We start from the raw sequence: 27,605 nt of genomic DNA, 5'->3' as shown, positions 1-27,605 counted from the left end.
ACTTGACCCTAAGTTGCTCCAGGGAGACTGTCCCTGTAACTACTGACTGTAAGTCGCTCTGGATAAGGGCGTCTGATAAATGCCATAAATGTAAATGTAAATGTAAATAATGCATTATTCAGTGATGTATGTGTGTGTGTGTGTGTGTGTGTGTGTGTGTGTGTGTATACAGTACAGGCCAAATGTCTGGACACACCTTCTCATTCAATGTGTTTTGGTTGATTCTCACTGAAGGCATCAAAACTATGAATGAACACATATGGAGTAATGTACTTAACAAAAGGAGGTGAAAAAAAAGGTGTTTTAAATTCTAGTTTCTTCAACTTTTCCAACAGTCTTGAAGGAGTTCCCAGAGGTGTTTAGCACTTGTTTGCCCCTTTGCCTTCACTCTGTGGTCCAGCTCACCCCAAACCATCTGGATTGGGTTCAGGTCCGGTGACTGTGGAGACCAGGTCTCCACTTTTTGTTAAGTACGTAACTCCACATGTGTTCATTCATAGTTTTGATGCCTTCAGTGAGAATCTACCAACGTAAATGGTCATGAAAATAAAGAAAACACATTGAATGAGAAGGTGTGGTGTGTGTGTGTGTGTGTGTGTGTGTGTATATATATATATATATCGGGAGTTGTGTAAAGTTGTCTGCCGGAGCTCCGCCCTCCTCTGCCGCCGGTACTGCGGCGCTGTTGGGCCGCGCAGCTCCGCGCAGCTGCTGCCCTGCTGGTGGAGGGAGGGACGGCGGTTCAGGGAAGAGCCTCCCCGCCCGGGGAGTCAGTCGCATTCTTGGCCGGGATTCAATGACCGAACCAGACACAGACAAACAGAGAGAGAGAGAGCGAGAGAAGGAGGGAGGGAGAGAGAGAGAAGAAGAGAGAGAGAGAGCGAAGAGGGAGGGAGGTAGAGAGAGAAGAAAAGAGAGAGAGAGAGAGAGAGAGAGAGAGAGAGAGAGAGCGAAGAGGGAGGGAGAGAGAGAGAGAAGAAGAGAGAGAGAGCGAAGGAGGGAGAGAGAGAGAGAGAGAGAGTCCAGACACATTGAGAGGAGTGAGAGAGACGGACGAATAGATTTTTAGGTCTCGTTACATGGAGGCGCGTTTAGCGCTCATTTCACGAAGTGACCCGCTTTGCGTGTTTTTTTATGCTATTGTGTCGTGTTCGTGTCTTTACGCGGAATGAGAGAAACTGTGCGCCGTGTACAGTTTAGCTAAAACTGTTCAAACTCGTTTCGAGCCTGGATGGATTACGCAGCGGTGTTGTGCACGGACTGTGTCGGACTTCAGTGAAGAAGAAGAAGAAAAAGAAAAAAACTCCTTTTTTTCCGTAAGTTTCTGCTTTTTTCGAGCGCCCACTCCAGCGCGCTGCTGAGTGGAGATTAAAAACATGGAAGCTGCCCCGTCCAGCTTCCAGCCCCACGCGGGACTTCAGCAAACTCTGCAGCAGTTCCACCTGAGCGCCGTCACCTCGCTGGGCGGACCGGCGGCTTTCTCGGCGCGATGGCACCAGAAAATGCTCCTGAAGAAAGACCTCCTCAGCCTGCCCGCCCAGACGCCCCCGGTGATGCCCGGCCCGCTCTTCATCCCGTCCGACCGCTCCACCGAGCGCTGCGAGACGCTGCTGGAGCGGGAGCCCATCTCCTGCTTCGTGGTGGGCGGCGAGAAGCGCCTGTGCCTGCCGCAGATCCTCAACAGCGTCCTGCGGGACTTCTCGCTGCAGCAGATCAACTCGGTGTGCGACGAGCTGCACATCTACTGCTCCCGCTGCACCGCCGACCAGCTGGAGATCCTCAAAGTCATGGGCGTCCTGCCCTTCTCCGCGCCGTCCTGCGGCCTCATCACGCAGACGGACGCCGAGCGCCTGTGCAACGCGCTCGTCCACGGCGGCTCGTACCCGGCCGGCGCCGCGGAGCTGGAGCGCACGGAGAGGAGCTTCCGGGTGTACCACGAGTGCTTCGGGAAGTGCGAGGGGCTGCTGGTGCCGGAGCTGTACGGCGGCCCGGCCGCGGCCTGCATCCAGTGCGCGGACTGCAGGCTCATGTTCCCCACGCACAAGTTCGTGGTGCACAGCCACAAGCGCCTGGAGAACCGGACCTGCCACTGGGGCTTCGACTCGGCCAACTGGAGGTCGTACATCCTCCTGGACCGGGACTACACCGACAAAGAGGAGAGGGGCCGCCTGCAGCGGCTGCTCGACGACGTCAAGGCCAAATTCAGCCTGGTGAACAAGTACAAGCACAGCTCGTACGGGGTGAGTCCCTCCGTCCAGCCCCAAAACCCGCCCGGGGAGTACTCGTACCTGTACCCGCCCCGGAGCATACGCGTACCCGCCCGGGGAGTACCCGTACCCGTCCCGGAGCGTACGCGTACCTGCCCGGGGAGTACCCGTACCTGTACCCGTCCCGGAGCGTACGCGTACCTGCCCGGGGAGTACCCGTACCCGTCCCGGAGCGTACGCGTACCCGTACCCGCACAGGGAGTACCCGTCCCGGAGCGTACCCGTACCCGACCGGGGAGTACCCGTACCTGTACCCGCCCCGGAGCATACGCGTACCCGCCCGGGGAGTACCCGTACCTGTACCCGCCCCGGAGCGTACGTGTACCCGACCGGGGAGTACCCGTACCCGCCCTGGAGCGTACCCGTACCCGCCCGGGGAGTTCCCGTACCCGTCCCGGAGCGTACGCGTACCCGCCCGGGGAGTACCCGTACCCGTCCCGGAGCGTACGCGTACCCGACCGGGGAGTACCCATACCCGCCTGGGGAGTACCTGTACCCGCCCCGGAGCATACCCGTACCTGTACCCGCCCCGGAGCATACCCGTACCCGCCCCGGGGAGTACCCGTCCCGGAGCGTACGCGTACCCGCCCAGGGAGTACCCGTACCTGTACCCGCCCCGGGGAGTACCCGTCCCGGAGCGTACGCGTACCCGCCCAGGGAGTACCCGTACCCGCCAGGGTACCGGGACTCACGCTTCCCAATGTAGTCCCGCAGCCTGTGCTGGCTCTTTAACCTTAGAAAGAAACTAGAGCCTCAGACGTGTCTTCACCCATCGTCTCATTTTCGTTAAAACTGTCATTTTGTCCAGGAATCACTATTATGCAATCTGTGTCCTTGAATAGGGTTTCCTGGCCTTTATTCCGAATCGGTTGGCAAATGTCTGACGTTTTTTGGGGCCATATTCTCCCTGGTTCAAAGAGGACTCTTTGAGATTTAACATTTGATGTGTATACACACACGCACATACACACATGCACACACACACACACTTGACTTTACTGGTCTGGAGATGATTCAAGGGCATCTGCATATGACAAATGGAGGCTCAGCGGTGTGGTTTATGAGCGTCCGTGATGGCGAGGGCTTGGGGGAAAACCATTAACCAGCCTTCAAGGCGGGTGAGGGGGGATACGGGCGCCGTGTTTTGTGTGTGACAATTGGGTGCGTGGGGGAGGCAGGGTCTCCGGGGGGCGGGGAGGGGTGGTCTCCTTCCCAAAGCGGTTCACGTGGGGGTTACCACTGGCCTTGGGTCCCTGTCTGCCTGGCTCCCATGCCCGGGGTCAGACACACAGTTGGAGTGGACAAAGGTCGAAGACGTGGGACCGGGCCGGACCCCCGCGCCACCCGGCAGCTGTTCAATGCGCCAGAGCTAATGGGCCCGCATCCGTGTGCATGCGGTGTCATAAGGGTTCTTCCATGGAGTTTTGGGACGTCCAGTGGAGTCTCATCGGAAGTCACATTTTGCGGCCCAGGGGCGGCATGAGAGGGCCGAGCTGACGTTTATTACGTCGGAGATAAACCGCGGCGGCGCCACGTGCTTCTGGACCACTTTTACCCAGTATTACGCCTTTTGGAGAAACAAACTAAAAGCGACTCCTGACCACACTAGTAATTAATCATCTCTCTGCTGTGAAAAGTTGCTGTTTATTTACGGAAAGTAAGCGCGGACGCCGGGACTTCCAACACCTGTGGCTTAAACCGCGGCAAGACGGATGTTATCGGGATTCATCGCGTCCTCCGAAAATGTGTGGTCTCTTCAAACGCGCGCTCGTACGACGGCTGTGGTTCATTGTCAGAGGTGTCCCAGTTAGCAGACAGGCCCGGTCCCAGGGGGGCGGCGCAGCGGCGTGGCCATATATCACCCTGACAGGGGAAGCCGCTGAAAGCGGCCCGTCTCGGCTCGCTTACCCGCGGAGCGACTCAATGTTATCTCGGCGGCCCCGGCGCGGCGTTTTACCCATCAGGCCCTCCTCCCCCAGACCCTGCAGCGGCACCCAGGACGTCCAATTCTAACGCGGTTTGGCACTTGTCCCTGGACTAATTAAAACACCGGTTACAATAGATCACATTCGACATTCTGAATTCCGTTTTCTTTTTTTCTCTTTAGACCCGGGGAAGTAAAGCGGTACCACTTTTTCCGCCAAAATAAAAAAATAAAATTATACTCTGGCCAATATGCTAGTAAAGCATACACACACACACACACACACACACACACAAGAAACGTCTCTACCTGCACACCCTGATCACATCACTTCAGAAGGTCCAGCGTGGTCCTCACTGTGTCAACCTGAGAACCGCGCTGCCGCGAGGACACCTAAAAAAGCGGGGGACCCTTTTTACCGACCTCGTCCCGTCTGTCTTTTTGTTGTTGGGTTTTTTTTGTGTTTCGGCGTGTACGTGAACAGCGGTGTCAATCCTTCGCATCTGCTCTTCCCCTCGGCGAGGCCGAAAAATGGAAAAGTGACAGAAGATAGGAGCGGCGAAGATTTAGCGCCGCATCTGTACCTCCGCCGAGCACACAAACAAACAGATTGCGGGGAGGAGGGGAGCTCCTCATTCAGAGATTGTCTGCCCTGTCAGCCGGGGCCTTGACATGGGTAGTCAAAAGGCCATGACACATGACCCCTCACCAAAGCTGCTGACCCCGCCCTGCCCCCGGCCCTCTCTTTTCAAATGGCACAGCCAATCACCTGCAGCCCCTGCCTCTTCCACCGGGACAGATGGTTGTCTGATAAAGGACAGGGGTGTGAAAAGAAGCATCCCCAACAAACCAATCCCGTCTTCTGGGCAGCTCCACTCGCGTTATAAATGTTCGGTGTTTATGGGGAAACGGCGCGGCCGGTCCTTGGTCTGTTTAAGTCTGTGTGTTTATTTAAAAAGAGTGAAATATTCTGTCGGAATAACTGGCTAGTAAATAAGCGGGAGTTTAAAAAGCGCGCATACACCCCCTTATAAATGGCCGCACGGTTCAGGGGCTTTCTTTGTCCTATCACCTTTGCTCCATCAAATTACAGTCAAACCTGGACATTCAATCATGGGGACAGCAGGCAAATAGGCTGTGTGTGTGTGTGTGTGTGTGTGTGTTGCAATGGGGGGGTGCTTCCCTTCACACGTTTGCATCTATAATGCTAGGATCAGCTGTGGGGGCAGATTAATATATGCTTGCCGCATTCTCATTTCCATTCCCATCTGTCTGATGACCTCTGGGATGCGGGCGCTCTGCTCCCCTAAAAAGGGGCCGGTCAGCTGTTAGAAGAGCCGTACTTTTGTACCCCGGCGCGCTTTAACGCATCCTTCTTTTCTGCAGAAGTGGCAGATATATTGGAAAGTTGCTGATGTTCCTGGCCCGGGCGGAGGGGTCCGGCTCGGCGGCGTAACGGCTCCCCGGAGGAGCCTGGCCGCGGTCCCGGGTCAGGCTGGAGTGAGGAGGGGGTGTGAGGGGTCGCGGCCTCCATTCTCCTCCGCGCGACCCCTTGTTCAAAGGGCGTCGTCAGCTTGAGTCCTCTGCTGGGTGATGCTGGGGTTGAGGACGGGCCTCCTCCTTTGTCTGAAATGTCTGGTTTTTTTCGCAGGACATTTTTCATTGTGTTTACAACCGGTTCATCTTCATAATGAGATTTTTTTTTTTTTTTTTTTACCTTCCAAGGAACAATAGCTGTCTAAGGATGATCGTCAAATTACAGCAAAACCTATTAAAATGGGGGAAAAGTGAGTCGTTCCTTTTAGCGAGTTAGTCGATCGGTGGAGTCAGTCAATGTGCAGTACAGTCAGAAAAGCGGGATGTGGGGACAGACGTGGCATCGCGTCACCGGGACCAGATGGCCGCGCTGCTCCATGATCAATTCCTCAGATCAGAAGTGTCGTCGATAGCGATCATCGGCCCCGTGATTAACACCGTATCCCATCTGCCGCGGCACGAGGGAAGTCCTGCAGCGCGCGGCCTCGACTTCCTCAACTGAGCCGGGATGGAAAAGAAAAAAGTGACTCCGGCTACGCGCTGCGGCCCCACTGCGTTGGGATTTATTTCATGTTGGTGTGTACTTACTTCTTTATTTCCACGCGCTCTTTCTAGATCTCGCTCCTTAATCCTCTGTGACGAGCTGGGGGGTCGTTTTCTACCATCCTGGGGCGATTTTAATGAATTTTATGTTATTCCAAAATTAGGAGTATCGCAACGCGGATTGGGGATGGTGCCGAAAAGTGCAGCTCCACTACCGCCGCCCACAATGCCACAATTTGAGGATTCGGCCTCGGATTAGATGTTGGACGTGGCCCCGACGCTGTCCCGGGTTTCCAGGGAAATAGGGGCCGGAGGAGACGTCAGCGAGACGAGAAGTGTGTGGAGTTTCGCAGCGTTCGACGCCATTTCTGAAAAGTCCGGTCCTGTGAGCGCGGGCATGGGGGGGCTTTGGCACCTTTCGACTCCTGACGGGGGTTGAATGTGCGAGGGCTGGCGAAGTGGGGTGCTGTCTGGTCGGCTGCGATTACAGACGGCGGTGGGTTTTGTGTGTGTGTGTGTGTGTGTGTTTTTTTTTGTTTAATTTCTGTGTGATTGATGCGGCTCTCATCGGCCTCTCGTGGAGCAGAAGGCGACTCGCAGACGGCTCGCCCCCCCCACGCCCAGCCTGCATTATCCATTAAACTTCAGCGATTGGAGAAGCAACGTAGTTGCTAAGCAAAGCCGCTCTTCCTGTGCTAAATAAGGAGCGAATGCTTCCTGGCTGGTGGGCTGAGTGGAGTAGGCCAGAGACGGCACCGACACACACACACACACACACACACACACCTCAGCTACAGTCATTCAGGCAGATGGTGGATGTTGTGCACGCTGCTCTTTGACTGTGATTGTGTTACCGGAGGAGGCTGCGCCTCCATCAGACCTCTGCAAAGTGATGATGTCAGGACGACCTGATATTCAGCCTCCATTTCCCCCCACGCCCAGACCAAACCCCGCCAGGGAGAGAGCGAGAGAGCCTGTGTGGGACGGAAGGTTCGGGCTTTGGGCTCGCGACCGCCTTCCTCACGAGCACAAAAGACGCCGGGGGTTCGTTTCGCATTTTTTCCAGCGCGCCTCACACAGCTGGCAAGCCGCTCCATTTTCCGAGCGGTGCGATGGTCCGCTGCAACAGTTGTGTTTTAGCAAAATGGCTGTTCACTCACTAATTCTCTTTGTCTGATACGCCGCCCTCGTGTACTTCATTACATCCAAATTTTACCTAAATCATCTAAGCTAAGAAAATGTTCCTGATGGCGAAAAAAGTACTAGAATCACCAGATAAGTTCAGCAACATTTACATTTACAGCATTCATCCAGAGCGACTTACAATCAGTAGTTACAGGGACAGTCCCCCTCCTGGAGACACTCAGGGTTAAGTGTCTTGCTCACGGACACAATGGTAGCAAGTGTGCTACCCGCTAGGCTACTACCACCCAATGGCTCCACCCTAATATTTACTCCACATCGCTTCATGTCGCAGAAGACGTGACCCAGAGCAGGCCAGCTGTCCGGTATGTCATGCATGAGACGTGAGATGGACGTCCTCTCCGGATCGTCTGCCGAACGGCGTATAAAAGCTCTTAAAAAGCTCGTACCGAGTTTCGCCACTTTCGCTTGTTCAAGCCCTTCACGATTTTCTTACCCACTAAAGCATCCGCCGTGCCCCCCTTTGCTCCCCTTGTCTGTTCTGTTTTTCTTGTAGGAAGGAGGGTTTGCTGAAAAGGGCCCGACGTGTCGTTACAGACGTGTCACCCCCAATTACTCAGCGGCGCGGGGCTCTCCCTCTCTTTCCCTGCGTCCTTCTCCCCCTTCCTAATCCCCTTTTTTCATTCCGTCTAGGAAACCTGGGCATGTGGGGTGGAAGGGAGTAAGAATGTGGTGCTAATTGCTTAAGGTAACTTGTTGGTCGTTGATCCAAAACTTCGTAATGTTGTGTATATATATATAAAAAAAAAAAATAATTATTCTTGCACAGATGAAGGCAAAGACAGTAACGGTGGGAGCAATGTTGGCATAAGTTACGTTTTTTTTTTTTTTTTTGATCACTTTAATTGATTAAATTTAATTTAAAGTGACGTGATTGTCATTGTGATACCCAGCACTGCACATGGTGCACACAACAAAATGTGTCCTCTGTATTTAACCATCACCCTTGGTGAGCAGTGGGCAGCCATGACAGGCGCCCGGGGAGCAGTGTGTGGGGACGGTGCTTTGCTCTGTGGCACCTTGGCGCTTCGGGATTCGAACCGCCTATCTTCTGATTACAGGGCCACTTCCTTAACCGCTAGGCCACCACTGCCCCTTGATAAGATGGCCCCTCTTTTTTGAAATTTAATTAAAACTCTTGTCACAAATGATTGTATTTGGCGCAGGTCTTGAATTCTTTGTCCCTGGTTGTAGGACATTGTATCTGGTTCATTCGGTCACCATACAGCTGCGTCAACAAAATTTTGAAGAGTTCATGGCCGGCCATGCTTTTTCGCAGGTCGACGAGAAGCCCGCGGTAAATGTGCGTTTGACTTTGACAACTTTCGAAACAGCCACGGCACCGCGCTGTAAAGAGCCGGCTCGCAGATTACCGCCGGACTCCGGACCACCGGCCGCCTAGTTATCCGCAGAGTGGATCGGTTCGGTTTAGATGCTGAGTTCGCTGATCTCGCCTTTCGCTTGCCTCCTCGCAGACCTTCCTGCAGAAACGCGGGCCGGTGCGGAACACGGGAACACGCCGCCACCGTCACCCTGTCACTGTTCAAGCCTTTCACGTGGACTTGAACTCGGCGCCGTCTTGTGTGTGTTTGCGAGCTACTACAGATGCTGGACTTCCTTTTAAAAGTCCACATAACATCGGTTAAGGGTCTCCACTCGTCAGACAGTACAATTTAATTTCATCACAACACAGACAGAGGAGACTAGCGATCATTTCACTTTGAAAATAGACCTTTTAGTTCTTCTGCAGGCGTTCAGACGTCATTACAGTGTTATAACACGGTGACATTATAAATGTAACTTCCCGGTGCCAGTCAGCTCATTCAACCTGTGCATTATATGTAGAGAAAAATAAGAAAGAAAGAAAGAAAAGTTTTTTTTTTTTTTTGGTCACTCCTCCTGACAAAGGCCCAAGAATCCAAGCATGTCCGTATTTTAATTCACACATTTCATCTGCCAAACTGTACGAGCTGCCGATACAAGCAGTCTTTCCAAAGGGATTAGTCGCGCTATCATCAGCCCTGCTCCCTAATTTATCTCCCTTTGTTGCGGTGCAGCCTGCATTAAATGGGATGAAGGGCCCTGGCTGGACTCGGTGGGAGGAAGTGGCCTTTGTGTCCCTGGCAGGTGCAGTGGCGTGTGGAGTGACAGTGGCATTTGCTCTGTGGGGGGACGCTTCTGTGCAGCACTGCCCGAATTTGTGTGTGTGTGTGTGTCTGGAAGAGAAGTCCAGCGATGGGGTGTGTTGGTGAGGGCTCACGATGTGTCTCCAGCCAGGCCTTCTTTTCTGGTTCCCTTGCTCCCTGACGAACCCCACCTCTGGCAGAGTGCTGCTGAGATACCCCAGAAACCTATGGACCTCCACTTGAACCCTCAATCATAGGACTCCTCGGGGGTCGGCAGTAAATTCTTCAGGCGAATGTTTTTTTGCGCTCTCGCTCCCTGCGCTCGTTCTCGTCTTCCCTCCCCGTCCTTCCTTCTATCCCCTTTTGTTCACATCTGGTGTGCAGCACTTGCACTCCTGTCTGGTTTTTACTGCACTGAGGTCATTTTCATCCTATTGGTAAAGTGGAAACACAAGAGCGGACCTGGTCTCTTTTGTGTGTGGCACCACAGCTGCAAACAGCTTCTTCTTCTTTTTCTGCCACCAAATGAGACAGATCGGAAGTGTGTCCATATTAGTTTTTTTGTCCATTAGGTTTTAATCATCTTCAAAAGAGAGGGGGGAAAAACCAGGGAAAGGACGTTCTTTCGGTCAGCTGTCGGTCTTTAAAACCATTTTCAAGGTCCGCTGTCACATTCCATTTTCATTCAAATTATTCTGAGACCTTTGTCCCGGTCGTCACAGCCGTTTCATCGCGAACCGTGCGTTCCAGGACCATGTGAGACCTTGAATTTGGACTCTTCACACAGGATGGACACTAGCGTTTTTTTTGTTTGTTTTTTGTTTTTTACATTGCATGGTTAACATGCAGCATTGTACGTGGAGTTTCTGTTTTCTTCTCATCTGTCTGCATGCATTTGACCTCATGCAATATGCCCCATTTTTCAAACGAAGAGATGATGTGGTCTCAGTCTCAGAGACAGTCTGGTGCTTTTTTGGTTTTCAGTCGGCCTTTTATTAGTACAGTATTACACAGTGTAATAGATTCACTTTTAATAACTCTACATTAACCCATTAAATGAATGTACAAGAACAAAATCATTATTAATGAAACCGTTTTCATTCATTCCAAAATGTAGATTAATTCATGAAGATGGAGAAAAACCTTTTATAGCCGCATTCCATTCATCAAACCTTTGAATTGGACGATGTTTTGAATGGCCTCTCTATAATATTGATGTGTGTGTGTGTGTGTGTGTGTGCTGACCAGTTGACCAGCTTTAAAAGCTTCAGTGATCTTTTGGCATAGCCTCCTGTGTTTTTACAGTGGCCTTGTCAAGTCACCGAGGAGACTGTTAACCTTTATTACCCCAATAGCCTGAAGTCACAGCTCCCCTAATGGCCAGGAAGCTGGGGCTGGGGTTGCCAGGAGGTCAGGTTGAATTGCAGGACGTAAACGTCAGTCTTTGGCGTGGTAAAGGATCACCATTTGCTTTTGCAGGAGTAGCCAATCAGTTTAATTGATAAGTGGTGAAAGGAAGTCATTGATTGAGTCGTTTCTTCTTCTTGCATTTGGGAACCTTGTCCTCTTAACCTCTTGTAAATGCTCAGAGACTCGTATGAAAATGCCAAGGACTTGGACGCTGCGTCTGTGCTGTTTGTTCTGAGCGGCTTAATTAAATCAACGCCGTTTAAAAACGGAATTCAGTCAACATTTGCTTTGCAAGCCGGGGCTTTTGGGCCAAAGCTGAATTTCAGTTTCATAAAACTGAATACAGGGTAAAAAAAAAAAAAAAAAGGATTTTCCAACATTTCTGTGAATGGAGGTCAGAAGTAAATTATGGGGGAAACTCCACGGCCCTCCTCGTGCTCAGTGGCACTCCTAGGTGTGCAAACAGACACAGTGTTGAAACTCCTGATGACTGCTACTCTCAGTAAATTGGGTTGGGAATGTGTGTGTGTGTGTGTGTGCAAACACTGCAGGGCATATTGTGATTAAAATTGTTGATTAAGTGCATGTACAGATTAAGCATTGTTCTGAATAATTTGACATGTTTTTAGGTGTTTTGAACCTAACTGTAACCTTTTCTCCTTTTTCCTCTCATGAATGTCGGCTTCATGCTGCTGAGGGCCACTGGTTTAACTGGAGAACAGGCAGGTCCCGAGATGGCGCGTCTCAGAGCCGGACGGGCCCGCTCCGCCATATGGCAGCCATAAAAGGGGCAGAGAGGGAGTTTTACTGGGGGGTTTTTTATGGGACTGCAGGGTGAGACGTGGAAGTGGGGAGACGGAGACAGAATGCACGGTGGACTTTGGTTGCCCCCGAGACCCCTAGCCTTCACTAAAGCCTATATTGGCCTAAATGGCGGGTCAGAAGTTCATTGCCTTGTGCCCCGGCCACCTCCACCACCCCCCCGTCCACGTCCTGCTCAGTATGGAGAGATGATTGAAGGGTGGTGGGAAGCGAAAGTTTGTAACAGGCGGGCATGTGGAGCGGAGTGACGCGGTTCGACTGGGCAAAGATGAGACTTCGAATCACACAGATGGCGCTGAATTATACAGGCCCAGATGACTCAGTGGATAAATGCTGCGCAAGTGCGTCATCGGCATAGGCGGTGTGGGTCTCAGCCTGCTTTGTTTTGGCCGCCGCATTTGTGTTTATGATGGAGGAGTTGCGTGCGCCGTACGGGATAACCGTTCGGAAGGGCTCATGCGTTGCTGCCGAGCGGGTTCTTGAATGAGCTGAATGAGAAATTGGTCCCTTTCCTCAGAGCAAGTCTCGCTTTCTGTGAATGAGGAGGCTTTTCCACCCTCTCAGAGCACAGTGACATTCTGTATCATTCTGCCATTTGGAGAACTTGAAGAACTTTCTCAGATGTGGGGTTTTGTAACGATTGCTGTTCACAAATGGTCGAAGGTTTAGGGTAATTTAGAAAAGCAGTCCAGACGTTGGTCATGTTGTAAATGACTCTGGTAGCTGGAAATGTCTGTTAATGACGCAATACCTTTATCAGCCACAATCCGTTATCTTGATTATTAGAAAAGCCTCTCTGGTGATCAATATTTTTTCTATTCATTTCCTTTCGTTTTTAATTGTCCCTATACTATAAGAACTATAACGATCATAATGTTTGAAAATGTCAAATTATATATAATATTTTCCTCTGGATGTTATGTTTTTAAGATTTTTCCTATTCTGTCTCAAGTATCATGAATCCCTGACATAAAAAAAGCGAAACAACGTGAAACAGTCATTATATGTATTTAGCTTGAAACGCTAAACGCAGCCTCCACCACGCCACTTCCTTCCCCGTTTTATTTCATTTTTACGTCTCTCAATGGGATCGTATTTCCAGACTCCAGAATACCCCACCTCACACACACACACACACACACACACAGACACACACATTCTGCATCATCCAGAGCAAAGGAGAAACGCTGACAGCAGAAGAAAGAAAGCGTGTTTGGCAGGCACGCCCTTGAAGGTTTCTGTGTCACTCAAGCCTATTAAATTTTTAATTATTTCCTCACTGTGGTGAGCAGCTCTGCCCCACTAGTTGGGTTGCCCGCCTCCAGTCCCACATCCCGAAATTTAGTCTCAAGCGGAGAGATGTCCTGCTTCAGAATTTTCCAGTTTCCACGAGCACACAGACACACAAAAACCTGAATAAAGACAACTTGGCTTATCTTTATTTTTCAGAAAAGAACTGTCTCATACTTCAGCGTGCTCCATGTTCACGGTGCGGGATGCACTTAGCATCCAGATGCATTATGAGCAACCGCAGAGCAGACGGCAGTAATGCAATCGCTTTTGATTTATGAGAGGGCCACCCCGGCTAACCTCATGGCGGCAGCAGCTCTTTTTGAACCCGGCCTGATTGGGTTCATTTGATTTGCCTCTAATAATTATCTTGATAATGGCTGCAAATACGTTTCCAGCGCCAATGCCCATGGGTCGTGCTCGACTGCCTCTTTACCTGTTTTCTACAGATCGCGTCAAAGCCGCCTTCACCCAAGCCTGTCATTTTATCCCTAGATCAAAAAATATTTTATTAAAAAATGGAGATGGAGGTATAGGGAAGGAAAGGCGAGAAAAGAACCGGTGTGGGGAAATGTGCACGCTGTCTCTTTAAGAGCCCCGGGCTGTCTGCAGAATGCATTAGTCGTGCGGAACAGACACAGGCCGGGTGGAAGGGCAGAGGGAGGAGTCCTGGAGCGCGGAGGGGGCGGATGGAGGGAGGGCGCGAGGACGGAACAGCCGCAGTCTGGGCCTCCAGCCTGCTGGCTAGACTGTTGAAAGTTATTATTGAGTTCCTGTGTAGGGCCTCCCCTCACCGCCTCACTGGTGTCTGTTCCCTGTCTCCGAGGAAGAGACGACGAAAGACTGCAAAGCCTGTACGCCCTTTTACAGTAACATTACCTCTAATCTACACATTCCGGTCATTGTATTTCCAACTCTAAATATATGGTCTGGCTGCAGTAAAGCCGTGGTTTAGTTTTTTTTGTTCTACTCTATATTGCAATGGGTTTTTTTAAGGTTATAGTAAACATTCTACATTATTATATTATTAGGTTATGGTTTACCAGGGGTATTTAAAAAACAAATAACATTTTATATGTATGAAAAATCTTTGAGCCATTTGGAGAGGAGAAATAATTAGACCATGTACTAAACGACCCTTTGTGAAGGACCAACATGGGAATTATAATTTAAATCTTTATACTTTACTGACCTTACATGTATGGGCACTCGGTAATAATGCCAGGCTGGGACGACAGGGCTGGACCCAGACATGGTATTGTGGTGCCAGCGAGGGCAGATTTGACGGGCACTGGGTGGGCAGAGGCGATGGGAGCTGCTGGGAGATTACACGCTAACACCGTGCCCTCTTAGCAGCCCTGCAATAGGAGCACAGCCCATAATCTGCTGACCGGATCAGACTGAACGACTTTAACGCGCTGAGCAGGGCATCTCCTGGGAGCTGAGCACCCAAAGGAGACACTTATGTAACACACTGGCCCCTATTTCTGACCATCTTGCTGGCCGGTTTCACGCCAGATCTGGCAAATCCAGAACCTATTAGGTCGTCCAATGACCCCGCCCTTCGTCAGCGGCCCAAGGGCGATGGTAATGACAACATCCTCTTGTCATCTCCACCACTTCTCAGGAGGCTAATAGCTGCCAATGTTCATGTGTTTAATACGAGTCAGCTGTGCTATGTACATTTTTACAGCCATTCTGCATCCTCCAGGCGGTGTAAAGTCACTTTGGGTGTTGGGAGTGGGCCTCGCATGGGGAAAACCCTGGCGCTGAGATGTCCAATTCTCTCTTTTCTCGGGGTTCTGTTTGTTGAGTCAGAGCTTAGCTGTGCCTGCATCCTTCGGTGGCTGTTGCTATGGAGAAAAACATTGGCCTCTTTAAATTCAGAGGAGTGTAATAAAATCGTCCAGGAAAAAGACATTTCCAGGAATTTTCAGGGTCACAAAACAGACAGCATGCTGGAGTGAATGAAATAATGCAGTATGTAACACCTTACCTCATTATGTTCTGTATGGGACATTCAGCTAACCATTCTCAAATCTCGTTTTTTGAATGCTTATCAATATCTTATAGACAATAGACAATATTAATAATATGTGTGATATAATATTCTGACCGTATATAGACATATACATTATTATGATTAAATTGTATTAGCAAGACATTTGTGTAGAACAGTGGATAGATGGAATAAGTACAAATAGAGCAATTGACGGCACAAAAATTGCATGAAAATTATTCATAATGTCGAGCAAGTTTGGACAGAAACTTTTTTTTAGCCCCCCTTTGATATATTTATTCTCCATTTCCACATAATCCTGTTTTTTTTTATATATATTTTTTTTGTTGCTGCACTCTCGTTGTTTCTAATGCTTCCTGTCATTCTGTCTACCTCCATTAGCGACTCCCGCCACGCTCGCGTTTGTTTTGACGAATGCAGAGGGAACATTGGGCTTTTAAAGTGGTCGTGCGTAAAGCAGGGCAAAATAAATACATTCCAAGGCCGGCTCTAGCGAACCTCAATTAGAGGCGACCCCCCCCCCTCCCGCCCTCTCTCACCAACACCTCCCACCACCCCCCCAAACATGGAATGTGTTTCACAGAACTGCAGCAAGATCCATTAGTCCGGGGTGATTACCCGCGTCCTTAGCTGGACGGATGCTGGAATTATTACATATTAAGGAGTGACCTCATATACGGATGGATGGCTTGACTGGTTGGATTGTTTTGGCTTGACTGTAATTTTAGTGACTGTGCGTGTGTGTGTGTGTGTGTGTGTCTGTGTGTGAGAGAGTCCAGACTAAATGTGCCTGACGCCATTCTGTGTTTAGAGAGAGCTTTGTTTTGGTTTTGTTTAGTTTTTTTTAGTTGGGGAATTTTGTTCCATGTGCAGATATGTAACAGTAGAGGACAAGCACGAGGCACGAGTATCGGGACCTGGCGAGCACCCTGGCATCTTTACAATAAAACAATTTATCACCGCCCGCACCGTTCACTGCCACCGTCCTCCCAGGCCAGACACAGTGTCGGTGAAGTGACATCACATGGGACCCTAAACAGTGACCCTAACTTCACCCCACTCTTTCAGAGCACTTTTTTTTCTTTAAACAATCACCCCATCCCCCAGCACCCCTCAGCTGAACCCTCATACCTTTTAACCTCTCCTTGGCATTCAGCCCCCCTTTCATCCTCCAAATAAAACCCACCACCTGCCCCCCTCTCTGCCTGGCGGCCTTATTTGGCTGGAGGAGGGTGTGTTTTACCTGCCGGTGTCATTCCCAGACCCAGCAGAGTACAATGCACATCAGCAGTTTCAGGTAGACGTGTGTGTGTGTGTGTGTGTGTGTGTGTGTGTGTGTCTGTAAATTGTCTGGACAGGTTGATTATTGACAGGAAGGACAGTGAGATCTGAACAGACAGCAGAGGGAATTGCTGCAACAGCTGAGAGTGAAGCTGAAGGATTATTTGGAGTCTGCTTCCTCAGAAATTACTTTTTTTGTTCGTTAGGTCTAATACACAAGGAGCTTGATTACCTTTTGGCACGTTATTGTGTACAATTTTTCTGTCATTTAAATGTACAGTGTATGTTTTAATGTACATTAAAAGGGCAGTGGCGGCCTAGTGGGTAAGGAAGTGGACCCATAACGAAAGTGAAGTGATTGTCATTGTATAGCACAGCACACGGTGACACAACAATATGTGTCCTCTGCTTTTAGCCATCACCCTTGGTGACAGGCAGTGTGTGAGGATGGTGCTTTGCTCAGTGGCACCTTGGTGGATCGGGATTCGAACGCTCTGATTACGGGGCCGCTTTCTTAACCGCTAGGCCACCACTGCCCCCTACAAAGTCTTACTTCAGTCGATCGATGCGTGGTAGTTGCTCTGCAACATAGGAAACCCTGACCCAGAATCAGGTCGTCTACGAATGCTTTAGCGCCAGGTTCTCCACAAACATTCGGTGTGACTCAGGAGAGGGGTGGCATTCGTCTGGCCGCCCCCAAACCCAGTCCCGAATGACTCTTATCGCTGACATGGCAGTTACCCAGGCTTAACCAAAGCTCCAGCACTGCAATATCGCTGCAGTATCATCAGGTTGCTGACCAAAGTACCGTCACCACACATACGCTGCCTACTGCCCTACAAGGTGATGGGATAAATGCGTAGAACACATTTAACTGTGTGCACCATATGCTGTGCTGCACTCTATCACATTGACAATCACTCCACTTTCACCGATGCAGCACAAGCTAGATGATGTTGTACTCTCTCTCTCTCTCTCTATGGAGAGCAAATTGTTGTCAGCGCAAACGAGATGGGGCTTTTCAGCGAGAGCACTGTTGACGTGAAACTCGCCATTTTGGAAGAGCTGATTGTCCATCTGCTCCCTCAATCACACTGTCGTGGGAGGGCAACCGCCCCGGTCTTCTGAGAATGTCCACAGATGGAGAGTCTCCCTTGTCCCTCGAGAAAAGGTCAGCTCCCAGCACTCTTGATTCCCGGAGTCGTTCTTGTTCCCCACTGCCGTTCGGATCTCGCTGTGTGCATTACGCAGTGTTATGGCCTCTTTATTTAGAGCCGGTTCTGTTTGGGCTGGAGAGGTTATCCATTGATACTTTAATCGTCTTTCTGTCCTCTCTGCCTAAGCTTGAGCACTAATCTTGCAGATTAAAAATGTAGGCAGTCCGACACTTGAGTTACAGTCTCACGTCTGCGTGGAATGACTGTCTTGTCACCCCACACTCCACTTCACTCGTTTTAAAATGACAGGATGTAATTAAATATGGATCACATGGTTCTATAAGAGTCTAGGAATTATGGCATCTATGATGGAAGTTTGAGCTGTGGTAACGATGTAGCATCCCTGCTAAATCTCACGCATAACATGGAGGGGAGAGTGCGGTTTATAGCTGTCTCTTGTTACCCATCATGCCCTCCAGCTTCCTGTTTGGCTCTGCAGCTGTTCCTCCATTAATAGTGTGCTAGATGTGAAGAGGAGCAGAAAGGCATTGTGTGTGTGTGTGTGTGTGTGTGTGTGTGTGTGTGTGTGTGCGCGTGCATGCATATCTGCAGTGGTGGTAGAACTGTGCCATAGTTTTGCTTCACGCCCTGAGTGCAGGAGTGGAGCTTTAAATCCCGTGTCAGCAATTTGCACAGATGACCTGAAGAGGTTCCTGTAAATCAGCAGCTCCATGAATACAAATTCACAAACTTTCATATCAATGTGCCCAGACCTAATCCCAACCCAACTCAAAACATCTAGCACAGTCAGCAGTGTTTGGGTCTGACTCATCCAAGTTCTGATTTATGCCAATTTTATACATTAGATTTCAAAATTGAGTTTTAAACGAATTGATGCTAGATGATTGGTTCAGACCATCTGCAACACGGCAGGTCTACCAGAAAAGGGTTCAAGGAAGAATATCTGGTGAGGTGAGGTATCAAATTTTGCCATGGTGTATGGGACGGTTTCTTCAGACCAGTCAGATGACCCGTTTCAAACAGAATGGGAGCATGGAGCAATGGAAGGTGAAGTGGTATGTTGAATCCTCTCAAATCTTGTGGACCGTTGGATGTTTGTTCATTGTAAAGCTATAGAAGAGATTTGGTTTGGATAATGCGGCCTGCCACACTGAAGAATGATTTGAGGGACGACGAGGTTGAAGCCATGGGCTGTTGAAATTATGCTCATAATCAATGCATCGCGATGCAGACGTTAATCGATTATATCATAATGACGTTGCTTGGTGATTTTTTGGCAGCTAATTAAAATGTAGTGCCATTAGTTACTGTGGCTGCTTGATCTGAGTACAGCACTGCTCCAGGTTGGAAAAACTCTCATCTCACTGACATATCTGAAAACATAATGTGAAGTAATGTAGAAAAATAAATGGGATGCATCAAGGTATCGAATTGAATCGCTGACATGATATTCGTAATCAAATCGTGAGACCAGTGAAGGTTCACACCTCTAATGGAGACATCATCTTGTTACTTACTTACTCAAAAGATCTGCTGCTAGAGGACTATTCTCTGTGATGCCCCGTACATTTTGATTACACAAGTAACTTTATCCCCATAACTAGCGGTCAGTCCTATGAACAAGTGTGACATGTATGTAGTACTTGTCGTGCCTTATTACTGCGTAGTTCAATTATAAAATTATGGCAAAAGCCGTACGAGCAGTTTGAAAACTTGCCACGGGACGCAGAAAACTAGTCTCACTTCTGTAAACACTATAAGCATTCAGAGAAAACTCCTGTAACAAATATTTCAATGTATAATGGGTGTCAAAACTGTGCAACATTTCAATAAAATAATGTTTATGCAAAACCAATATATGCAACTAAAACGACCAAGATGGTGTGATGCGCAGGACAACGTGGTTACTGGTGTAAAAGCTACATGCTTTCATTGCAATTAGTAAACATGTTACATCGCGACATTATGTTTCAAATGTCTACAAAACCTTCAGTTTTTCTAAACACATTGAAATTAAATTACGTTCCACATGATCTGAGTGCTCATCTTAAATCCAAGTAAAAGTACAAATATTACTTTCCAGAGAATAGCCCTAATGTCTTGGTGTTTCTTTTGGACTCCATGATCGTTTTAGTGTCGCGAAGGGAACCTACACAATATTCGACTGGTTTTAATGTTGTGGCTGATCAGTGAGCTGGCCCCAGGTTTTCGAACCCTAACCGCATTTTGGGCGCAGGTGCTCCGTTTTCACTGCTAGCCCTGACCTGAATTAGATTTGACCGTCTTTGACTGGCAAACAATGCGCCGGTTCATGCCTGCTGTTTTTTTATAATTATTCACGCTTGGGACGCAAGTGGAGAAAGCCTGCCTGACCAGCAGGCATGAAGTTCGTAGAGACGCCCCACACCTCCACTCCAGCTCCATTCAGCCCCAGTCCAGTGGCGAGAAAGGAAGACAATGGAACTTATTATTATTATTATTAATACGGAGCAGGCAGTTTTCTGTTAGGATTTCCAGGAATGCATCGTTCAGTATGGAACTGTCCGCCTTTTTCTTTTCTTTTTTTTTTTTTTTGGTTTGTTAGCATTGACCCCGTTTAACTCCTTGGTACCCCCACAAACAAGTCCTCAGCTCAGTTCGCTCACAGCCTCGGTGCGAAAGGCTATTTGGACAATCCAATCAACGCTGCTTTTCTCTGAGCTTGTCCTCACGCTAGTGCGTCCAGTCCTTCCTGGCTGGTGTCTGGCCTAAGCTGCTTGAGGCTTAGCCAAGTGGAATCTGAAAAGCAAGCAAAGTCGGTGAAATTGACCCGATAACGAGGAAAAGTGTTGCGATACACCGAGATTTCCGTCTCGTGCTGCAGCTGTTTGTGGAAAAGGGCAGGATGTGTGTGTGTGTGTGTGTGTGTGTGTGTGTGTGCAGTTACCACTGGGAAAATGTGACTCCAACGACTGAGGCTTGCACGAGCTTTTGTAAGGCGTCCCACTGTCCTTTACGTGGCCCAGGCCGACTTGTTGCAACGCCCCTTCGTGAGGTTACTCGGGTGATCTCTCTCTGCCAACTGTTGTGCCCTTGATTCGGACAGAGCGGCGTTAAGATCCGCACACAGATTTCGGGATTACGGTTGGGATTTCGGGGAGGAAAGCAGCCTGTAACGTGAAACTGTTGTTCCCGCTGCCGTTGCTATGCGCCGTTATTAATACAGCGCTCTCGCACAACTGTCATTGGGCCACTTAGGGGCTGTTTGTAGCCAGAGGAAGTTCAATAGGCGAGACCTATTTTTGTTCCAGGCTGCGTGTACACACTCTCGTCTTTTGTTTCTGAGTGATGATGCTGGGTTATGCACACTCGAGAAACTGCCGTTGCCAGCATAGCAATGACCAGTTTCACATTCGAGATTCTCTATGGCACCAGTGGGCGATGGTTTTTGCCATTGTGATGCGCAGCACGCGGTGTCACAACGAAATGTGTCCTCTGCATGTAACCCATCATCTTAGTGAGCAGTGGCACCATGACCATTCATTATATTTCACAAAATGTAACGTGTGTGCGTGCATGTGCATGTGCATGTGCATGTGCATGCGTGTTAAATAAAAAAAACATTTGAAACATGCATGTCAGTGTCTGGGCAGGTAGAAAGTTAGCAAACCCTCTTGAAAAGTGCTAACTTGTCCGTTTTGGAACTGTGTGGTTCTTCATCATAGTAATAATGGGCTCTTCCTCTGTACATGTTAGGAATGGCTACTGTCTGCTGTGAATTGCTGCCACAGATCAGAAGATTCAAATTAAATAGCAATTGATTCGTGCTTGAGTCACAATTTGGTTCAATTTCCATTTTTGGAACTCGATTATGACTTTAGGCCCCATGTAACTAAGCAAGAGTACGTATTACACATAGCTCCCAATGAGAAGAAAACTACTGAAATATAAATTTGAGAAATGTGGAAGCAAACTTTCAGACCACCTTGGAACTTTTTTTTTTTATTTTTATATCTTTTGTAGAACAGTGCCGAGCACAACATTCTTTTTTTTTACAATGGTGCCGCTCCTCTGCAGCCCGAGGGTTGCTGTAATGTACCAGCAGAAAGGAAACTGCTGAAACATGCAGGGATTCATGAAAACCTGCTGCCCTGTACAAGGAAACTGAAACTGGGAAGGAAGTTTACGTGACCGTGAGTCAAAACACACAACCCGAGTAGCGGCGAAGTGGCCAAAAGCACAGAAAGGCAAACATCCTTTTGTGCCGTGACCTCAGGCCAGTTGGGAAAAGCGAAGGGCGATTGGCGGGGAGGGGCGGGCTTTGGGCCTGCCGGCTGCGTATGTATGTACGTACACATGCATAAACAAGTTTTTTTCTGTTTGTTTGTTTTATAATACGTTTCAGTGACTCGAACTGCAGGGATTTGAAGGTTAAAATTTTCCTTCTCCCATTTACACACACACATACAGTGTCACCTAGGCTGTCTGACACTAAACAGTGGCAGTACATTATCATGCTCTAATTAGTATCCACAGGAAACGGCCGAGTGCAGTTGAGACGGTGGAGTCGGGGCTCTGTCTTTGCCGGAGAGCCGCTCCGCGTACGTCCCATTTCCTAATGGGAGAGGTTCTTACGTGCACTTAAAATATATATATATATATATATATGTATGTATGTGTGTGTGTGTGTGTGTAGACGGCGGGAATGGAAACGTCTGAATGGACACTTTTTAAAAGGGGGAGGCTGTACTTGGCCTTCCAGTGTACATTCCTCCTGTCTTTGTGCTTCCTCTGCGGCCCGGCTCCCACCCCCACCGTATATACCTCGTTTCCCCCCCCCCCCTCCCAAGGCCCTCCTCATCACGCCCTCTCACATTCAGGAGCCAGACTCGCTGGGTTCCCACAGGGGCGCCTGCCAAAGCAAACTGCAGAGAGGAAACGTGGCCCTCCTGCTCCCGCTCTGTCTCTCGGCGACGGCACAGGCCCCGGCTGGATGTATGTAGCCTGCATGGCACTGAATGGTCCCTTATGGAACGCCGTGGAATAGTGCCAAGCTTGTCTCTGGCACTGGGCGCCCGCGAGCTTCATTCGGAGAGGTGTTGTTTTTTGCGAGGTTCCGTTGCTGCTGTCTCTTTGACCAGTCACACAGGGCGACTTGTGCGTATGCTTCTCCGCCAGTGTCGATAGGACATCGCAACAACACGAGTCCCCGCGTCTGATGAAGTCTCGGTTAACAATGCGGGATGCGATTCGGAGCCCGGGCCTCGGCGTGTTGCAGCGGCGAGGGCCGTGGCGAGCCCGCCCCGCCTGGAGACCCGGCCAGCACGTCGCTTGTGGTGTCTGCGAGGGTGGTGCAGTCGGAGGCTATTATGTCTGGGGCGCATGGCCTTCCTGGAACTGCAAACCTCAGGGAAGTAACAGAACCAGACAGACAGCCTTTGTTGGGAGAGCGGGGCGGCGCGGCCATTGACGAGCTCGGCTCAAGTTTCTGCCGGGCCGCCGTTTAATGAAAGGCTGCTGCCCTGCGCCCTACATTCCGCAGGTGAGGCGATGGTCACAATGGAGATTAGCTTGGTTTACCTGCAACGCTTAAGTGCCTGTAAGATTAGACCCATCAAAGGTGTCGAAAAAGGACAGAACCGTGAAGTCGGAACGATTTAAAAGAAAACCAGTGCTTCATAATTTGAAGAACTTTCTGACGTTCTGAGTCTCAGAGCCCCCACTTCCACTTGCTAGTTATCTGTATAACGAAGAGGAGGATCTCACGATCCCTTTTGTTAGTGTTATTTTTTTCTGTCACCAACTGTAATCAAAATTAACTACGTTTTTTTTTTTCAATACATCACGAGCGCAAAATAGCGCACGACGTGCTGCCAAACACACAAATCTGCCAGAACTATCTGATGACTAGGAACTGGTGGGGCTCACCATAGTCATTTTCGGCCGGCTTTACAGCTCGCGGCAGGGTCATTTCCCGTGTTTCTTCTTGACGTGACAGAATGTGGTTTTGGCCACCCAACAAACCAGTTGGGACATCATGTTGTGTCTCAGCCCCCTTCACTGATCGGTTGTCCAAGTAAGAACCCTCACTAGTTAGAAGTTGTGCAGTATGAACGACTTTGAAGGCTGTGTAGCCTGAACTTAACGTGTCTCAAATTATAGGCCTTGATTCTGGGGACGCACAATGGTAGAGTGTAGAAAAACACACACGCGCGCAAACACACATAATTGCCTCTGTAGCGCCTGCTGTGCAGGAGGCTTTGAAAGAGCTGTAGAAAAGTGGCGGGTCAAGAGTCCTTGGGCGCTGAAGAGGGTGTGTATGCGCGCTGTGGGCCGGTCGGGACTCCAGACAGCCGCAGTCACGCCACGCGCTTACGCTGCTACAGCCCTGTGCGCAGGAACGCAGAGTAGAAGCGGCGCGATTTGCGAGCATGTGGCGCTCTGCGTGGCGTGGCGTGGCGGGGAGCGCGGAGGTGCCAGGCCTACACCTCCCCCATCGCACCGCGCTTTGGAGCCAGAATGACGGTTATCTTGGCCTTCAGCTGCTAGACGCGAATCGCGCTTCCCACTGAAGCATTCGCGGCCCGATTCATCACCAGACTCCCACAAAGCACCGGTACAGCCGGCGGGTTCGCAGGGTTGCAGCCTCCAGGGCAGAAGAAGGTGGAGGGTTCAAAAGTCCGCAGATAAGCTGTCGGCGAGTGTTCGGGGGGAGGGTTCCGAGGAGCAGTCTTTGGTTACAGGAGCGTTGCGGATTCCTGAATGTTCAGTGCAAGCATCGCAGGCCTAGGCAGGCCTCTCGTTCAGCTAAAGTAAACACGTCCCCGCGCCGACACGCACCGACCTGAGGGCACGCTGGCTACCTGCCGGGCCTCAGTTCCTGCTGTTATCTGTGCATTTGCCTATAGGCCCACTGCCGCGGAATGCTGTTGGTTTTGTAGATGGAGAGCTGGTTTTGCTGCTTTGTTGTTTAGTCCACTGTCGTAACCTCCTTTATTGTCTCTCTTCACAGACGTACAGCCCAATTCCAGCTAAGAAGTCCAAGTATGAATACGCACACTCGCCTTCAGAGGAGAAGGAGAAACCTGACTGGCTGCAGGCGCTCTCAGATTCTGCTAACAAGGTTGGGGTTTTTTTTTTGGTTTCTTTTTTCCCCAGTTTGTTAAGTTGAAGGGAATCTTGGGAAAGGAAGGCACAGCAGTTTATTCGAACACTGCTTTCATCATCTAAATCCCAGATAGAAGATAGCACTCCTGCCGCCTGAACACAGGGTAGCTTTGTTGGGCTCTTTCTGCGGCGGAGGTAATTGCATTGTGCTGAATGGGTTCCTAATGAGCTCTGTGTTTGTGTGTTCTCTGTAGGATCTCAAACAGCTTCAGTTCAAACAGAGGCCCTCTGCCTTCCGGCCCTGGTCCCCCAGAATCCCATCTGGTGATAAAGAGACATCCAGTCATCTGCATGAGAGGTGAGCTTGGTGGGCACCACAAAATAAAATGGTAAAAGATGATTAGGGCGCGGTTTTGTGTTTTTCGTCTGGTCAATGTGTGTTTCAGGCTTTGAGGAACAATAGAAGCTTGAAGCAATTAACCTACTTTAACCAACTTTAACCTACTTTGCAAAATAATAAAAAAAAAAAATTATTTCATTTTTTTTTTTTAGTAGAACCCATTGCAAAAGTACTGAGAGCTCGGTGGTCTCAAAAGTCTCTGCAACCCCACGACAAGCTCAGAAGAACGAACACCCATCACTGTCAAACCACCAAGTCTCCCATTTCAGTGAAATCAAGACACCGGTTAAGAGTGCAGGCAATGACTTCAGGCCCCCGAAGAAATGGGCAGCGAGGGAAACGCCACAGCCGACAGCCAAACCAAGACCCAGCACAGACTCAGATGGAGAGATTGAGGTTGACAACTGCGAAGCACGTACGTCTTCTCTTTTAGACGCAACATAACACACTCACAGACACCAGGGGACGGGTTAATGTGTCCAAACGTGACACTGGAAAGTTGATTGCCTGCACAACCGCTCAGATTTTCTTTGTAAGAGCGACACCTTCTGGTGAACATGAGGAATGAAAACTCATCCCTGGTGGCTCATGAAAAATATGTATGAGACACTGCCATTCTTGCGCCACTTTATTTATTTATTATATTTTTATTAAACATTTAGTGTTGTAATGAATGTAATGTAGTGAAGTAATGAAGATATTAACAAATTCAGTTTTCAAATTTCAATTTTGGTTGTCATATATATAGATTCCAGTTCAGCATAAATGAAATGGTTAGACTCAACCTTAAGCCACCTCAACTTCAATTTATTAAAAAAATATATACAATAGGATAGTAAATTAGATAAATGGTAACTATATATCTCTGAATTCTTCTATTTCAATGTTATCATCAGAAAATTACTTAATATTTTAATGCAACATTGAGTACATATTGCATACACACACATATACTTGTTTGTGAATGTAAGTATACAACCTAAAGCATTGATTCATATTATACCTCACATTGTGGATATTTTCTAAAAAAAGATTCTTGCTTTTTTCCCCCACAGCAGCCCCTCAGTCCCTCTCAGCCCTGGCATCTCCTCCATTCACCTCCACCTCTGCTGGTCGACCCATCAACCTCACCGCACAGAGGAGCCAGGAGGGCCGTGAGGAGAGACTGCAGCCACTCGCGCTTCCCTGCTCTGACCTGGAGGCCCTGAGACAGACGCTGTACAGTGACCTGACTTCCAAGGAGGCCAGAGACCGCTTCCTGCAGGAGATCGTGAGGATGAGGGTGAAACAGGAAGAGAAGCTGAGTGCAGCGCTGCAGGCAAAACGCAGCCTCCAGCAGGTATATTCATAATAGCACATCTTTCCCCCTAGTTACCACTATGAAGTTTGATTAATGACTTATGACTATGATGTTGTATCGTTTTATTAAACAACAATGCCAATATCTGAATAATGGCTGGATGGAGGTTTTGTGCATCATATGACCATATATATTATATAACAATATTTGTTTTATTGAAGATATGACCTTTCCATGTTCCACCTGTACTTTATTAAGCTCCTCAGTCAGATTACACTGCAGATTTTTTCTTCCATAAATGTCAGTATTTCCATCTCACAGAAAGAGCCACCAATTTGAGACTCAAGCTCTCAGTATAATTGTCCTATGATTGGTTTCAGATGCATTTTATTGCTTTAATGTATTTAAATATCATTAAACATACATGCTAACACGCTCGTTTCCAATGTTGTCTACTTTTAACTGTGTTCTCGGTCAGGAGCTGGAGTTTGTGAGAGTGACTAAGAAAGGGCGTCTGAGAGAGGCAATTGAGGCCAAGCGCAACCTGAGAAAAGAGATCGAGCGGCTGCGTGCAGAGTGCGAGAAGAAGGTGCGAGACGCCAATGAGTCATGTGGCCGGCTGAAGCGAGAACTGGACCGGGAGCGGCAGCTGCGAGTGTGCGATAAGGGCTGCGAGGCCGGCAACCTACGGGCCAAGTATTCCACTCAGGTGAGGCACGCCCCCGCACCTTAGCAGCCAAGTCATGCAATTTTATACCTGGCATTTCCACTTAAGGGTCCGATGCACCATTCTCACCGTTCGTCTTCCTTCTGGCCGTGCTGTAGATCGAGGAGCTGCAAGTGAAACTGCAGCAGGCAGAGGTGGACCGGGAGCAGCTGAGGACAGACCTGCAGAGGGAGCGTGAGGCCAGGCAGAGCCTGGAGAGGGTGGTGAGCGAGCTACAGGACCAGCTGGGGATCAAACATCTCAGCACGGAGGAGCCTGTGGTCCTGGGCCCAAACTCAGAGAATGGGAGGATGAAAGAGAAGGTGGACGTGTCCTAGACATGATGGAAGCAGAGTGTGATGAGCGCTTTTCTGTCCCTGTCTGTCTGTCTGTGTGTGAGTGAGTGGAAGGCTTGAACGTATTACCCTGGGGGTGGATGTGTGATTTATGTACTGCAGTACTGCACCTCTGAAGAACCGAACAAAGGAGAAAAAAAAAAAAAAGCGTTGGAAG

General features: G+C 49.2%; 1 protein-coding gene across 2 annotated transcripts; it reads left to right on the top strand.

Annotated features, from left to right (window-relative positions):
• Positions 1-994: 994 nt before the first annotated feature.
• skib (v-ski avian sarcoma viral oncogene homolog b) lies at positions 995-27,605 on the top strand. 2 transcript variants are annotated; one of them, XM_028999540.1, is made up of 7 exons: positions 995-2,240; positions 24,592-24,702; positions 24,941-25,044; positions 25,242-25,501; positions 26,142-26,425; positions 26,865-27,095; positions 27,212-27,605. In XM_028999540.1, the coding sequence occupies exons 1-7, from the start codon at positions 1,377-1,379 to the stop codon at positions 27,428-27,430; spliced, it is 2,073 nt and encodes a 690-aa protein (XP_028855373.1). In that variant the 5' UTR covers positions 995-1,376; the 3' UTR covers positions 27,431-27,605. The 2 variants fall into 2 exon arrangements, with proteins under 2 accessions (XP_028855373.1, XP_028855372.1); XM_028999539.1 differs by having other exon boundaries at positions 997-2,240; positions 25,239-25,501.

Source organism: Denticeps clupeoides, chromosome 12 (genome assembly GCF_900700375.1).
Source record: "Denticeps clupeoides chromosome 12, fDenClu1.1, whole genome shotgun sequence".
NCBI lineage: Eukaryota > Metazoa > Chordata > Actinopteri > Clupeiformes > Denticipitidae > Denticeps > Denticeps clupeoides.
The sequence above is the reverse complement of the archived record's forward strand: the minus strand, read 5'-3'. Positions and strand labels throughout refer to the sequence as shown.

Bases quoted from the DNA above. Each gene is read 5' to 3' on its own strand.
- skib (XM_028999539.1), top strand. From the start codon at position 1,377: ATGGAAGCTGCCCCGTCCAGCTTCCAGCCCCACGCGGGACTTCAGCAA. The intron at 25,045-25,238 runs GTGAGCTTGGTG...TTTTTTTTTTAG, and splicing joins TCCAGTCATCTGCATGAGAG to TAGAACCCATTGCAAAAGTA. The intron at 27,096-27,211 runs GTGAGGCACGCC...GCCGTGCTGTAG, and splicing joins GGGCCAAGTATTCCACTCAG to ATCGAGGAGCTGCAAGTGAA.